Genomic DNA, 17,748 nt, shown 5'->3' on the forward strand with positions numbered 1-17,748 from the left:
TGTAATTTGATTTATAAGCCAAGCATTGGAGTTATATAATTTAATTTTTAATTAAATAATATTATATTAAAAAATATATAATATGATTTAAATTACATGATACACTATAAATATTTTAAAAAATAAGAAACTAAAAATTTACAATTATTTATTAAAAATTTAAATAATTTATTTTGAGTAGATGAATTTGAAGTATTAGACAATTATTTATTTTTGAATTTTATGTTTTATATAATTATAGTGGTGTTGAAAATAGTATCTTTTTTAAAATTTAGTTGTTGAAAATAGTATTTTTTAATTTACATAATTAAATAGTTATTTTTTTTTATTTTAATGATAGAAAACTAAATCATCTTTGTTTGATAACCTATCTGTCACGACCCAATTCCGTGGGTCGGACCGGCACTAGGGCACAGGTAAAACTTAAGGCCCCCGAGGCCCGTAGTAAGTCTGAAACACTAGAATCTATTATCTCGGTATAAATTTCAACATTCAGTCCATATGATTATGAAAAATAAACTTCAATATTTTATTATTTCTCGGCCCAAGTTTATCTTCTACAGTATTCCATAGTTCGGGCCCAATTAACAATATATCACATTCTAATATAGGCTTACAGAATTATTTTGTCTATGTTAATACACGACTAAATATATGTAAATCCTACAGCTGCGGAGTCACTAACTCTTGGGTATATATATGTATACCCATAATTACATAGTAAAATAATTGTGGAACTAGGAAAAATTCCTCTATTGTCTCTATTGCCCTGCGCCGAAGGAACGTAGCCTAAATCGGATTTAAGAAAAACTTACTTCCTGAAAACATCAAACAAAACATGTGAGTTTTCTAAGGAGTAATAATTATTGCACAATACATGCAGTCACATAAATGTGTAAACATATCAATCTAGTCATCCGACTAGTTATATGCTCACGCAGCCAGTCACACAAGTGGCAAATCACCAGCACTCACAATCATTAACATCTTCATATAATCACATCACGTGGAAATTGGTCTGTGGCGTCACCGAAACCCCCGATGAGCCGTCCTCCCACATGGCCCATCCTCTTATAACGTGTGCACCAGGGAGCCGATCCCCCATACTGGCCGACCGGTCTAATCCTCACTTGACCAGCCCTCTCATTGTTTTTCCATTCTCTCTTTTCTTTTCCATACCAACAGGAGGCAACTCGGTCGTCTCCATCAAATCTAGATCATCAGGCGCTCACAACAGAAGGCCACCCTGCGGGCTGCGATCAAATCTAGATTATCAGGTGCGCCCAATAAAGAAGCCAACCTATGGTTTTCCATATCATACAAATCACAACGGTAGGTACACACGGGGGTGCCGATCTCCCATTTACCCGGCCGACGGTCCAACCGTCCTCACAAACCCATGGTGACCCACTTCATCCCAACTCCACACAAACAAAGCATAGCATTATCACAACACAATTAATCAAACATTGCAATTAGATGCAAACATATTGATCAGTTGAACATCGTAATGCAATGCACAATTAGACATCCATTCTCAAATGCAATTAAATAATTAAATAAATAATATTAACAATAACAACAACGATAAAATAAATAATAATAATAATAATAATAATAAACAATGATAATGATATGGTAGTTAAAGCACTTTATTTATTATGTATCGAATTGTAAAAATTATCTAAATAAGCTTATTTGTTATGTTATCAATTAAAATTAGTTTAAGTTCTACCGAAATTTCGGCAGCACCTCCCCTAAAAATTGGACTATTTACCTGCTCAAATATCACAATATTATATCCATCAACCATTACACACACAACCCATCCATCGGGCAATCAAATAAATTAATTTCCCTTCCTCCATATCTAGTAATAGTATAAATATTTAATCACAATACAAAACTTTAGCTATTAACAATCCAAGATTTGCTATCTAAGGTTAAGCCCATACATAAAATAACAAATAAATGAAAATAAACATTTACTTAACCACCACATTCCACTGGTTTAAAGTATCCATGTAACACCCCTTCCCGGTCCACCCGTAAACCCGAATGAACCGAGTCGAGATGCTACAAAATGGATGACTGTATGGTCTGACATGCTGAAAACATACTGTATATTGAATATAATAACATGCTGGTACTGTTTCCAAAAAATAATGTAATTTACAAAACATGATACAAGTTTACAAAATGAAATGGGCCCAACTGTGTGCCCTGTACATGCCATAAAAAGAAAAACAAAATGAGTTTCTACCCTGAAGACCGAGTCTTCTACAGATGAACTGCAGCAGTTGTACGCGGACTCTCTATGGACCAGTCTCAAAACCTGCGAGTTAAACAGGTAACTCGCTGAGCAAATAATGCTCAGTGGATATCTCAACAAATAAAGAAACAATTTAAACACATACATATATAGAAAGAACCATGGAAACATATATGGCACATATAAGCTCACACATTATGATACTTTCATGATATCTTGATTATCTTTTGTACTGTTTATAATCCTGTATAATTCATGAAATGTTATGTCAAGATATCTGAATGGCTCCATAAGGTTATAGTGAAACCGAAGTGATAAGATAAACTGTATGAAACTGGGTAAAACTGTATGCTATAGGCCCCTAACCGGATTCGCCTATGCCAATATTGTCCGTTTTGGTGCCCCTAACCGGATTCGCACCGCACGGTTTAATCATATCCACTCAACGGCCTGTAGCCGGAGTTCCAAACTGTATGGGGCGCAGATCTGCTATTCTATGTCGCGACATAGCCTTATCTACATGGTTTCTACCCAACCTCAATGGAGCTTCATATTAGCATATCAACAATGTAACACAATAGCACATAAATGGTTTTGCAACTTCATAGTTCATCCTATTGATTTGATTTCACACCATATAAATGCTTACATGTTGTTTGAATCCATGTTCTTATGTTGTATTTTTGTTGTAAAATGATTGGATGCATGCATGTTGAGCAAAGAAATGTGATTACATAGCAATTGAAAGGCAAAAGAGGGTCACAGCACAAGTCGCGACCGCGTATGTGAAAGTCGCGAGCGTGACTTGTGCACCCTAAGAGTCAGTGTGTTTCTGGCTGAAGTCGCGATCGCGCAGCACAAGTCGCGAGTGCGAGATGAAGTCGCGAGCGCGCTTGTGTGATTCGCGAGCGCGAGATGCGCACTCTGAGAGTCAGAGAGCTTCTGGCCAAAGTCGCGACCGCGCATGTGAAAGTCGCGAGCGCGAGTTGTGCCATTTGAGATTCAGAGAGCTACCTGACTCAAGTCGCGAGCGCGCAATAGGAAATCGCGAGCGCGACTTGCTTCCCAGTATGCGCGAGCGCGCGACGTGATTCTGTGCAGTCTGTGTTCTTTTGGCCATAACTCTCAATATACAACTTCAAATTGAATGATTCAAAAGCCCATGTAAAGCTAACACAGAAAGGAACAAATAACTCTTCTATGACAATTCCTAATTCCATCATTATATGGGTTCAAAATCAAGATGAAGTTGCTGGTAACATTTCCAGCAAACTCTGTTTCCGTTTCATATATTCATCCCCTGTTTTCACATCATTTCCAGTACTTCCACCCAACAACAAGCAACATATCATCTCATGAGCAACACTCCACACAATTTTTCATGCAAAGAACATGGGAAATAACAAGAGATATCAAACCTGTCTTGCCACAAAGCTGGGGCTCTGTTTTAACTTCTCTTTTCTGCTACCTTTGAACTTTCTTCTCCTATACACAAGAATTCTCATAACTCATCTCCAATATAACTCAATTAAAGAGTGGATAACATATAGCTTCAAGGAATTCTACTTACTTGGAGTGGACTTAGTGCTTAACGTGCATGAAACTTGAAAGGAAACGGGAGGGAAAGTAAGAAGAGAATATGAAAATGGGAAAGTGAGCTGATAAGAACGGGTTGACTCTAGAAGAAGTGATTTGGCTGTGTAAACTCTCTAATTGGTACCTCAAGTATACAAAGGCTACAACTTACTACCCAAGCTATATGTTTGGAGGCAAACAAGTCCTAAACTTTCCATGCAAATAAGTCCACTTATCATCTCATGCTACCCCAACCGGGTTTGGTTCAACCCAACTCACCCTTCCTCTATGAAATGACTCAACTCAACGCACTAGGATGTTACAATTCTCCCCTTCTAAATAAAAACTTCGTCCCGAAGTTTACCTGTTGTAAACAAATGCGGATATTGTTGTCACATGGTGTCTTCTGATTCCCAAGTTGCTTCTTCTGTCTTATGATTCCTCCAAAGAACTTTCACCAATGCTATTTTCTTGTTCCGCAATTCTTTAGTTTCTCTGGCTAGGATCTGAACTGGTTCTTCTTCATAAGTGAGATCCGGCTGAATATCAATCTCTTCCGCTGATAACACATGTGAGGGGTCTGATCTGTATCTTCTCAACATGGATACATGAAATACATTATGGATTCGATCTAAGGTTGGAGGTAATGCTAGGCGATAGGCTAATGGTCCTACGCATTCAACAATCTCGTATGGACCAATGAACCTAGGGCTAAGCTTACCCTTTTGTCCAAACCTTAAGATCTTCTTCCATGGTGAAACCTTCAAAAATACTTTATCCCCAACTGAATACTCAATGTCTTTTCTCTTTAAATCCGCATAGGATTTCTGTCGATCACTTGCTTCCTTCAGCCGTCTTCTGATGATTTCTACTTTCTCTTCTGTGTCTCTCACCAAATCTGGATCCAAAATCTTCTTCTCACTAAGTTCTGTCCAACATACAGGTGTTCTGCATCTTCTACCATACAATGCTTCATAGGGTGCCATCTTGATGCTCGCTTGATAGCTGTTGTTGTAGGCAAACTCCATGAGAGATACATATTTGTCCCAACTGCCTTCAAATTCAATAACACATGATCTCAACATGTCTTCCAGGATTTGAATCACTCTCTCTGATTGCCCATCTGTCTGCGGATGAAATGCAGTGCTGAAATGCAGTTTCGTTCCTAATGCCTCTTGAAGTTTACCCCAGAACTTCGATGTAAACCTTGGATCACGATCAGAGATAATGGATGATGGAACTCCATGTAGTCGAACTATCTCACTAACATAAATTTCTGCTAACTTGTCCAGAGAATAGTCCGTCTTGACTGGTAGAAAGTGAGCTGACTTGGTTAATCTGTCCACAATTACCCATACTGCATCATGCTTCCGCTGTGTCTGAGGTAAGCCAGTAACAAAGTCCATCGTGATCTGATCCCATTTCCATGTTGGCACTGTTATTGGATGAAGTAACCCGGATGGCAGTTGATGTTCTGCTTTTACTTGTTGACATGTTAAACATCTTGTTACAACATCTCCGATGTCTCTCTTCATGCCCGGCCACCAATAGCCTGTCTTCAAGTCTTGATACATCTTGGTACTACCTGGATGCATTGTATATGGACTGTTATGAGCTTCATGCAGAATCTTTTGTCTGACCTCCCCTGTCTGTGGTATAACAATTCTATCTGCATAAAACAAAACTCCATTGCTATCCAATCTAAATTTCCCACCATGATCTGCCTGGACTTGTTTAACCCATAGGGCTATTTGTGCATCTTTCTTCTGTGCTTCTGCAACTTCCTGAAGCCAAGATGGTTGGACTTGCATTTGTGCTAGAATAACTCCCTGCTGTTGCAACTCCATGCTGATTCTCATTAAGCTCAAAGCATACAAGGATTTCCGGCTAAGGGCATCCGCTACCACATTAGCCTTGCCCGGATGATAATTAATGACATAATCATAATTAGCCAGAATCTGCATCCACTTCCGTTGTCTTGAATTCAAGTCCTTCTGTGTTGGTAAGTACTTTAAACTCTGATGATCTGTGTAAATGTAGCACTTTTCACCATACAGATAATGCCGCCATACTTTGAATGCTAGAACAATGGCTGCTAGTTCTAAATCATGGGTTGGATAATTCAACTCATGTGGTTTCAATTGTCTGGAGACATAGGCGACCACTTTCTTATCTTGCATGAGCACACATCCTAACCCAGTATGAGAGGCATCACTGTAAATCTCAAAGTCTTTACCTGACACTGGCTGAGTTAACACTGGTGCTTCAGTCAACGTTCTCTTCAAAGTGTCAAAACTCTGCTGACATCTATTATCCCAATGGAATACAACCTCTTTCTTCAATAATCTTGTTAAAGGTGATGCAATGATGGAGAATCCTTTTACAAACCGTCTGTAATAACCGGCTAAACCCAGAAAACTTCGAACTTCTGTGACATTTCTGGGTGGTCTCCAATCAACAATAGCCTCAATCTTCTTAGGATCCACTCTGATACCCTCTGATGACACCACATGTCCTAAGAAAGAAACTTCTTCTAGCCAAAACTCACACTTACTGAGCTTAGCATACAGCTGTTTATCTCTCAAAGTCTGAAGTACAATCCGTAAATGCTTATCATGTTCTGCCCTGTCTCTGGAGTAGACCAAAATGTCATCTATAAACACCACCACAAACTGATCCAGGTATGAATGAAACACGCGGTTCATAAGATCCATGAAAACCGCTGGTGCATTTGTGAGACCGAATGGCATTACTAAAAATTCAAAGTGACCATATCGGGTCCTGAATGCAGTCTTGGAGATATCTTCTTCCTTTATCCGCAACTGGTGGTATCCTGATCGGAGGTCGATCTTAGAAAATATACCTGCACCTTTTAACTGATCAAACAAATCGTCGATTCGAGGCAATGGATACTTATTCTTAATTGTCAGCTTATTCAACTGTCTGTAGTCAATGCACAATCTGAATGATCCATCTTTCTTCTTTACAAATAATACCGGTGCTCCCCAAGGTGATACACTGGGTCTGATAAAGCCTTTATCCAATAACTCCTGCAGCTGAATCTTTAACTCTTTTAACTCTGCTGGTGCCATTCTGTAAGGTGCAATAGATATTGGTGCTGCTCCAGGATAGACATCGATGGTAAACTCTACTTCCCTTCTTGGTGGTAACCCTAGTAACTCATCTGGAAACACATCTGGATAATCACATACTGTTGGTATATCTTCCACTTTCAACCTTTCTTTCTCTATTTGTAACGCACATACCAAGTATGCTTCACAACCCTTCTGAATTAATCTCTTTGCTGCCATGGCTGATATCACATTACTCAAAAACTCTCGCCGCTTCCCGACTACTGTAATCTCTTCCCCTGCTGGTGTAGATAACGTCACCCTTTTCTTTGCACAATCAACTAGAGCATTATGTCTAGATAGCCAATCCATACCCAAAATAACATCAAATTCTCTAAATGGCAACTCCATAAGATCTCCTGGAAATTCCTTTCCATGAATAACAATTGGACAGTCTTTGATCACTGTATGAGTTGTTACTACATCTCCTAATGGATTGGTAACCAACATACCCTGACCCACATGTGCAACCGCTAACCCTTTAACCCAGGGTGTAGGCACACTAATGTATGAATGAGATGAGCCAGGATCAATCAAAGCATAAACTACATGCTCAAATAAAGAAAACTCACCAACTATAACATCTGGAGCTTCCTCCTCTTCTCTGGCTCGCATAGCATAAACCCTGGCTGGACCCCTAGTCTCAGGCCTGTCCACAGTCTCTGACTGCTGTCTCTGCACTCCAAAGGGCTCACCTCTACCTCTACCTGCTATGAACTGGGTAGGAACTCTTGCCTTCTTCGGACAGTCTTTCTTCTGATGGTCTGATGCTCCGCATGTCCAACATTTACCGGTCACCAACCAACAATCTCCACCATGTCGTCTACCACAATGCTCACAAGGTGGATACGGATAACCGGCTGACTCTGCACCTCTACCGGTGCCTCTACCAGTTCCTCTGCCTGAACCTCGAATACCACCGGCAGAACTAGCCACAACTGATGCTGCTGGTGCATGAACACCCCTAGCTATGCCTTGGCTAAAAGAAGGTCTAGAACCAGCTGAACTACTAGCACCTCTGAATCTCTTGCTTTCTGACTGGGATATACTGGGTGCACTCTGAGTCTGGTCTCTCCTCTGCTGAGACCGCTGGCGTCTAGAACGCTGATTGGCCTGTATTCGCTCTATCTCTTGAGCTGCCTCTACCAAGGCTGAGAATTCTCTGAATCTGGAAGCTACCACTCCCATCTGAATCTCATCATTCAAGCCTTCTTGAAATTTCTTACACCTCTCGGCCTCTGTAGACACTATCTGCTTACCATACCTGCTAAGTCTAGTGAATTCTCTTTCGTATTCGGCTACGGACATTCTGTTCTGTCGCAGGTATAAGAATTCCTTTCTTCTCGCATCTAGGTAAGCCTCGGTAATGAACTTCTTCTTGAATTCATCCAAGAAGAATTGCCAAGCACGCTGATCTGCTGTTACTCTCTGTTGCACAGTGGTCCACCATGTATATGCCTCCTCTATCAGCAATGAAGTGGCACAAACCAACTTGTCTTCTGCTGTACACTGCAATTGTTCTAGGACTCTCGATGTCCCATCTAACCAATACTCAGCAAGCTCTGGGCTATCATCTTTACTAGCTTTGAATTCCTTTGCACCATATTTTCTAAGCTTCTCCAGTGGGGGCTTTCTCTCTCTTTCTACTATTACGGGTGCTTGAGGCATCACTCCTGCAATTTGTCTAAAAGTATCTGCAAGTTGCTTTAACAGCACCTCTTGACCTAGTGCTCTTGAAGCCTCACCCTCCACTGTTCTAGCTTGACCTGGTGCTGCTGGAGCCTCACCCTCCACTGCTCTGGAGGCGTGTGACTCACTTTTACCTTCCTGAGACATCCTCCTAAAATAATAACAACTGCTTACTTCATCAGGGTAGTCATGGCATGTACATATACTGACTTATGCATGCAAGCCCGGGGAAATTAAACCTAGGGCTCTGATACCAAAATTTGTAACACCCCTTCCCGGTCCACCCGTAAACCCGAATGAACCGAGTCGAGATGCTACAAACTGGATGACTGTATGGTCTGACATGCTGAAAACATACTGTATATTGAATATAATAACATGCTGGTACTGTTTCCAAAAAATAATGTAATTTACAAAACATGATACAAGTTTACAAAATGAAATGGGCCCAACTGTGTGCCCTGTACATGCCATAAAAAGAAAAACAAAATGAGTTTCTACCCTGAAGACCGAGTCTTCTACAGATGAACTGCAGCAGTTGTACGCGGACTCTCTATGGACCAGTCTCAAAACCTGCGAGTTAAACAGGTAACTCGCTGAGCAAATAATGCTCAGTGGATATCTCAACAAATAAAGAAACAATTTAAACACATACATATATAGAAAGAACCATGGAAACATATATGGCACATATAAGCTCACACATTATGATACTTTCATGATATCTTGATTATCTTTTGTACTGTTTATAATCCTGTATAATTCATGAAATGTTATGTCAAGATATCTGAATGGCTCCATAAGGTTATAGTGAAACCGAAGTGATAAGATAAATTGTATGAAACTGGGTAAAACTGTATGCTATAGGCCCCTAACCGGATTCGCCTATGCCAATATTGTCCGTTTTGGTGCCCCTAACCGGATTCGCACCGCACGGTTTAATCATATCCACTCAACGGCCTGTAGCCGGAGTTCCAAACTGTATGGGGCGCAGATCTGCTATTCTATGTCGCGACATAGCCTTATCTACATGGTTTCTACCCAACCTCAATGGAGCTTCATATTAGCATATCAACAATGTAACACAATAGCACATAAATGGTTTTGCAACTTCATAGTTCATCCTATTGATTTGATTTCACACCATATAAATGCTTACATGTTGTTTGAATTCATGTTCTTATGTTGTATTTTTGTTGTAAAATGATTGGATGCATGCATGTTGAGCAAAGAAATGTGATTACATAGCAATTGAAAGGCAAAAGAGGGTCACAGCACAAGTCGCGACCGCGTATGTGAAAGTCGTGAGCGCGACTTGTGCACCCTAAGAGTCAGTGTGTTTCTGGCTGAAGTCGCGACCGCGCAGCACAAGTCGCGAGCGCGAGATGAAGTCGCGAGCGCGCTTGTGTGATTCGCGAGCGCGAGATGCGCACTCTGAGAGTCAGAGAGCTTCTGGCCAAAGTCGCGACCGCGCATGTGAAAGTCGCGAGCGCGAGTTGTGCCATTTGAGAGTCAGAGAGCTACCTGACTCAAGTCGCGAGCGCGCAATAGGAAATCGCGAGCGCGACTTGCTTCCCAGTATGCGCGAGCGCGCGACGTGATTCTGTGCAGTCTGTGTTCTTTTGGCCATAACTCTCAATATACAACTTCAAATTGAATGATTCAAAAGCCCATGTAAAGCTAACACAGAAAGGAACAAATAACTCTTCTATGACAATTCCTAATTCCATCATTATATGGGTTCAAAATCAAGATGAAGTTGCTGGTAACATTTCCAGCAAACTCTGTTTCCGTTTCATATATTCATCCCCTGTTTTCACATCATTTCCAGTACTTCCACCCAACAACAAGCAACATATCATCTCATGAGCAACACTCCACACAATTTTTTCATGCAAAGAACATGGGAAATAACAAGAGATATCAAACCTGTCTTGCCACAAAGCTGGGGCTCTGTTTTAACTTCTCTTTTCTGCTACCTTTGAACTTTCTTCTCCTATACACAAGAATTCTCATAACTCATCTCCAATATAACTCAATTAAAGAGTGGATAACATATAGCTTCAAGGAATTCTACTTACTTGGAGTGGACTTAGTGCTTAACGTGCATGAAACTTGAAAGGAAACGGGAGGGAAAGTAAGAAGAGAATATGAAAATGGGAAAGTGAGCTGATAAGAACGGGTTGACTCTAGAAGAAGTGATTTGGCTGTGTAAACTCTCTAATTGGTACCTCAAGTATACAAAGGCTACAACTTACTACCCAAGCTATATGTTTGGAGGCAAACAAGTCCTAAACTTTCCATGCAAATAAGTCCACTTATCATCTCATGCTACCCCAACCGGGTTTGGTTAAACCCACTCACCCTTCCTCTATGAAATGACTCAACTCAACGCACTAGGATGTTACAATCCATATATATATACTTGTAGTAACCATACGCCAACTATAATTCACACTTTCTTTTCTTTTCCGTATCATTATATAACTAAGATCCCGAATACAACTTAATAATATGTGAATCATCATTCTCGCCAAGCAAAATTTCAGGTAACGAACCCATTTTATTCGTCTCTCAAATCATAAATAAGCATTTATACATCAAATCATCATGGAATCTTGAAAGTATGCTCATTTACATATATTTATCCTTCTAAGACAATACAAAAAAAATTCAAGGTAATTACTGTCAATTCGCAAAAAGAATTAGAGTTTTTCTATCTTAAAATCATGGATCACACCAACTAACTAATTCCACCCAAGAATTTGATTTACAACCTTAATTGTAGCATGTCAAACAAAAATCAATAGAAATAAGTGAAGATAGTTGCTGCTTTTTACCAGAAATTTCTCAGTACTCATTAAACTTTGTCATTAGTACCTTTACACTTATAACAAATTATGAAGGGCACATTCGTTCCATCAACATAAACATGGTTCAAGCAAAAATCCGTGATTTCCGCTAGTTAAGGGCTGCCACTTTATCAAAGAAACCTTAAGTGTTTGGTTAAACTTACACATTATACGATGGTTAACCCATTTCCAATCAAGAACTCAATTTACAACTTCATTTGCTTCATATCACAGATTTAGTTCAAGAATTAAACTAAAATGGCTGCTGCCAACCTAAGAAAATCAAGGTTTCTCGATCAAAATCCATATTATAAACACTAGTTGACTCATTTACCAACAAAAACTTAATTTATCATGTCAATTGCCTCATATCAAAGCAGAAATTTTGAGCAAACAGCTAGGTTGGCTGCTACCATATCACAATCATTCTAATTTCTTTCATAGGATCTACAATAAACACCCTAACTTACACATTTCCTTGAAAAATGCAGTTATAGTGTCAATTAATAGTCAAAAATCAGATTTTCCCAACTTTTAGTCGTGTGAATAGTGTTTCAGGAACCTAGCATTTCTCATTCATGATTCTACCAACCCTTTCCTCAAATAAACTATTGAATAAGTTAAATAATTGAAGGAAAAGGGATCATATAGAGCTCACCAAGGTTTTGGATGCGACTTTACCTACTACGAGCTGTGATCGCAGCTTCTCGGTTCGCTGCGCCAGCCAGAACGGGAAGGAGAGAGTGAAGAAGAGAGATCGAAGCTTCTTCGTCGACAGAGAGAGACTGGAGTCGCCGGTCGAGTGAGATGCGACGCTACTTCCCGATCGAGTCTCCTGTGATAACTGCGTTCGCCAGAAACAAAATGAGGGAGAGAAAGGAATGCCGGAACTGCTGCGGCGAGGAGGCGACGGCGAGGAGGCGCTGGTCTCAGGCGGTCGGAAAAACGAGAGGAGGAGAAGGGGAGGGAGGGTTGACGCTGCTGGAAGAAGAAGAAAAGAAAAGAAAAAAAAAAAAGAAAAGAAAAGAAAGGAGAATTCTAAAGCTTCTAGACCATTCCGGTTCGATTCGAACCGATTTGGTCTAATTCTATGATTTGGCTCAATTTGCTTGGTTTTCTAGTTTTTCGCTTGGTTTTAGAAAAATTGAATTGGTTTACGGGTCCAGTTTAGCAATAATAAAACACTAGCTGGTATAATTTCATTGGTTGAAATAAAAAAATTTAGTTTTTAAATGAAAATTCTACGAAATTAAATTTTCGGGTCGTTTCACTATCCTATAGGTAACAAGTCATTCAGTCAATTTTAAATTTAATGGTTTATGTTTAATTATTTTAAATTTAATGGTGAATAATAATTTTATATCAGTATAGAAATTTTTAAATCTGTGCTATAGTTCTACCCTATTCAAAATAATAGAGGAATGTAGGCGTATAGGAGGAGAATTGCTACCCTTATTTTGATGGTAAGATATCAACAGGAAATTCAGTTTAAATATCAAATTCATTTATACGAGTGAATTTGTGAATACGTATAACGTAATCGATATACTAAAATATATCCTAGTGGTAGGTGTATTACCATCTGACAATAGATTCAAGTTTAAATCCCTTTCTTCAATACTCAAAAATACATATAACATACCATGAGTTATATGAATTTTTCCACTTCAAAAATATATTATGTTCTAGCATCATTTTAATTTAAAGAAATTGAAATGTTTATTTGGATTAAATTACACTGGAGATGACTATTTAAATTTGATTTTACTTTTAGAAACAATTCGTCATTTTTTTGTTTAATTATCGAGGAAAAACTTAAGCTAAAAAAGAATCTCAATTTGACTTTAAAAATAGTTATCCAATATAAAAAGTGCACTAGAGCTTGAAACCAAAAAGGTCGTGGGAATTAGATATTCGGTTTGAAGCAATAAATCAATTGGGTAAAAAACAAAATAAAATTTTATATGAAAACAGTTTTATATAACAATTATATATTATGTATGAGCATGTAAAATGTATGAACAAATATTATAAGTAAGATCAACAATATCTATCCATAAAAGTAATAAATAAAATCAAATGAAAAGAAGGAGCATTATCTAGCGTTTTGATAAGAATTCTAGAATATTCACATGTCTCTCAAAAGCAATAATAAAGCAAAAACAAAATATAAATCAAATCAATATTCAAATCACCAATAGTTAGGGAATTATCAACTTTAGCTCCTTGCGGAGATTTTAGGTTCACCACATCTTTTCCGGTAATAATAACCACAATTGTCAAAGATCATCTCAATGAATAACAATCACCCCAACAATAATTATAACAATTCTGACTACAATTGTAATTATCTAAAGCAATAAAAAATGATAGAAAACAAAAAGTTGATTTTGAGTGATTTGGTTCGCGATTTAGAGATAAATCTCAGATCAGAATAAAAATCAAAATTGTACAATTTTATGATTGATTGATTTTAATTGAATTTATCATGTTACACAACTCAAATTTGTATTGATTTAATGTATCATGACTTACAAGCAAGATTAATCCTTTCATTTAAAATAAATATTAATGTTTTTTAACTATTAATTAATTATGAAAAGATGAATTTAGCTTTGTATAATAAAGGATGTTAAGATGGAATAAAAAGAAATTAGTCAAGTGTCACTATCATTTAAGGAAAAGTTATAAAGTTTGGCCTTTGCAAACACAAATAAAGGCTCATCTGCCTGTAACTTCATGCAGATGCTCTAGACAAATAAAGTCACATGGTACCCTAAGAACTGTATGTCAATGTGCATGTGATTCCTTAGCTAAAGGAGCGTTATCCATGCCTTCGGATTTGGAGCCTTCGTCAAGAGCTAAGGAGTTTTTGGATGCTGATTGTGTTGGAGTCATTTCGTCTAGGGTCATTTATAAGGGATCGATTCCTCCTCTGTATTAAAAAATAAATAAATAAATAAAACAAAATACTCTTTATCTCTAAATATTTTTTTAATTATATTTTCCTCCCTTTATTTCGAGAAATTACTATATCTTCTCTAATTCTTCTTTCATCCCACTTTATTCGATTATTATTTATTTTTTTGGATGTCTTAATATGTTTGTAAGGTTTCTAAATTTAGAAATATAAATAATTATTTTTCTATGATAACTTTTACTATTATTCATTAAATAAATACTTTTTATTAATATTTTAATAAGTTAAGGATAAAAAAGGACAAAATAATTTTTATCGACTAAATTATTAATATATGTATTTTACTAAACTATGCAAATAAAATGGAATGGAGAAAGCATTATTTAAACTCGTTACAAAAATTTCTCGTGCAAAAAATAAATATTTTGTGGAAAATTATATTTCATCAAAAGTTAAAGCGCCGACACTTAAACATACTAGCCGGACAGTAAATTTAAGCAAAATAAAAAACGGCATAAAATGGTAATTTGTCAAAAAGAGAGAAAAAAATTATGATATAATTTAGAAATTAAAATATATTTTACTCTTAATTTTGCATGCATGTACCGTCCCATGCACTTTTTTCCTTCCATGTTACTTACAATCAGACGATTTGCAAGCCTAATTGTCCAATTAGGCCGATTTTTTTAAAAGAATATATATTTTTTGAGAAATAATACTAAATAATAATAAGAAAATGAAAGAATATAAGTATCTTACCTTTTTTATTGGTTAAATAATAAATGCGTTTTAGTGATATAACTTTTTTTTGTAAAATTATAATAATTTTATAAATGCGTTTTAGTTTGCATAACAGCTGATGTGGAATCTCAAAGACTAATAGATTTTTTGACTGTATTTAAATTGAAATGTCCACATAATATAAAATATCAAACTTAAATTTCCTTATAGGAATTGACATTTATAAAAGACAATAGGTACTTGTCAGAATAAATTTTAATTGAAAAGAAAAGAGAAAAAAAATTAAAGAAAGTAACAGAGATTCGAGAAGTTGCGAACAGACCAGCTGAGCATCTTCACCGGGAAATAAAATAGAATAAAAAAAAGGCCGACGGAAAATTTTTCATCCCTTCCTTTCTTATCTTCGGAAGGGAGATGGCACATTCTTCTATGCCACCTATTTTGTATCTAGATATGTGTATATTATAATATTATAAAAAAATAATAAAATTATTCAAATATAATCAAATCCACCCATAAAAAGTTTTATTTTCAGAAATTAAATATGTATTTTTTAACTTGTGATTCTATTTCTGATTTTTTATCCAAAATATCCTCTTTATCTGGTGACTAATTAAAAAATTAATTTCTAAAATATAGCCTAACCAATAATAAGATTCTAATTTACAATTATTCTTCACATTTTTTTATTATTTTTTATAATCAACGTTAATATTTTTATTGTTCCGTTCGACGGAAGAATCAAAGTGTTAATAAAATTATAATATTATACCTCATTAATACTTTTTGAAAATAAAAATCTTTATGTATTATTTTTAAAAAAATAATATTATTTTCTTTAATATTAAAATAATGAGCTAGAGGTTTTCATAGTTAATTTTTAAAAAATAAAGGTTCTTATTGTTAATTTGAGTATAGCTTGGGGACTCATTATGTTAGTTTCCCTACTATTACTTTGACACATAAACTAGTAGCACTGTCACAGAGCTGAGCCTATAAATAGCAGCTTCAGCCTTGAGCTTCCACATCTCATTTCACACAACAAATTTCTTTCTTAAACCTTTTCGTTTCCAAATTACCACTAACAAGAAGATGGGTGTTTCTGTGGTTGAACGCAAGCTTTCTACCCCAATTCCCGCAGCCAAGTTGTTCAAGGCGATTGTTACCGATGGCCAAGCTGTTCTTCCTACAACTGTTCCAAATGTCTTTCAGAATATTGAGACTGTTCAAGGAAGCGGGGGGCCTGGAACTGTTAAAAAGATTACATATGCACAAGGTTATCATTACTTAAAAAAGACTAATTAAGTTTATAACTATCAGGTTCTTGATTTATAATTAACTAATAATTTTTCTTAATCTATGCAGGCAGTGGACTTAACTATGCGAAGAACAGAATCGACGCGATTGACCATCAAAACTATGTATACCAAATAACGACACTGGAAGGAGAACCATGGATTGACACAATAGAAAAAGTTTCTCTGGAAGTGAAAATAGAGCCTTCAGGTGATGGAGGATCTGTTTTCAACGGTGTTATGAAATTCTATCCAAAGGGAAGTGCTACTATCTCTGATGCTCACATTAAGGCTGAGGTAGACAAGATCATAGGAATGTTCAAGACTTTGGAGCAATCCCTGTTGGCGAATCCTAATGCCTATTAACTCCATAATTTCCAGTAGCTATTACATCCGGCTTTAGACCATATATACATACATATATACATGGCGGAAAAAAGCTTGGATCGATGGTATGAATGTTGGATAGGTGCTTGAATTGCACCATACTTATACTGTTGTGTATAATAAAGGGCTTGATATGACTAAGCAATAAATGACTTGTTTTATTAAATTAATTTTAAGGAGTAAGTGAGCAAATATATAGTCATCAAACTCTTGTTGAAAAATTATTATCTTTTGCATCATCCATAGCTGTAGCTTATATCAGGGACTTGATATTTTATAATATTCATCTAACTATAAGGGTGTGTAAAGGCGGTTATATAATATTTTGTCACATGGTGGTGTAAAGAAAACAAGAATTTTTATAACTGATAATAAAATAAACTAAATTTAATCAAGAATTCATTTTTGAATTTGGCATAGGTAAACAATCTTTCTATACTATACTATTCAATTCTCGATTATGATATCTTAGACATTGTTATTCATGATAGCGATTAGATTTTTAATTAAATATTAAAGACTAAAGTATAGTTAAAGTATGCAAATTTATTTAAAATTGTGACAAAATAAAAACTTCAATAAGAGAACAATAAGAAAAGAGGGAACAAATTAGAAAAAATGGTAAAAGTATGTTAGGAAAAAAAGTTTAGCTTATAAAAATAAATATGTATAAAATTTAATCATATTAGAGTAGTATTCTATGAAAATTATTAAAATAAAAATAAATATTATAAAATCATTTCCTGAATTTAAACTGGAAAAATTAAGATTATGATTAAAATGATATATGTAGATGCTAAGAAATAAAATTAAAAAAATGACATGTTAAGAAATATATAAAATCATATATTAAAAATTAATATTTTGATTTTAATTTCAAAAATAA

At 36.2% G+C, this 17,748-nt stretch overlaps 1 protein-coding gene and 1 long non-coding RNA gene across 2 annotated transcripts; one reads left to right on the top strand and one right to left on the bottom strand.

Annotated features, from left to right (window-relative positions):
- Nucleotides 1-505: 505 nt before the first annotated feature.
- LOC149496380 (uncharacterized) lies at nucleotides 506-12,575 on the bottom strand. Its single transcript, XR_016320999.1, has 2 exons — nucleotides 12,201-12,575; nucleotides 506-818 (listed from the first exon to the last, which is right to left on the bottom strand). It is a non-coding gene; the product is annotated as an uncharacterized LOC149496380 (long non-coding RNA).
- A 3,621-nt stretch (nucleotides 12,576-16,196) lies between these two features.
- LOC105636699 (major allergen Mal d 1) lies at nucleotides 16,197-17,032 on the top strand. The gene is made up of 2 exons (XM_012220035.4): nucleotides 16,197-16,456; nucleotides 16,546-17,032. Exons 1-2 carry the CDS (start codon nucleotides 16,273-16,275, stop codon nucleotides 16,839-16,841), a joined length of 480 nt encoding a protein of 159 aa, XP_012075425.1. The 5' UTR covers nucleotides 16,197-16,272; the 3' UTR covers nucleotides 16,842-17,032.
- The last annotated feature ends 716 nt before the right edge of the window (nucleotides 17,033-17,748 follow it).

The sequence above is a fragment of the Jatropha curcas genome, chromosome 5, assembly GCF_041381405.1.
Source record: "Jatropha curcas cultivar XTBG-Jc1 chromosome 5, XTBG_Jcur_1.0, whole genome shotgun sequence".
Taxonomy (NCBI): Eukaryota; Viridiplantae; Streptophyta; class Magnoliopsida; order Malpighiales; family Euphorbiaceae; genus Jatropha; species Jatropha curcas.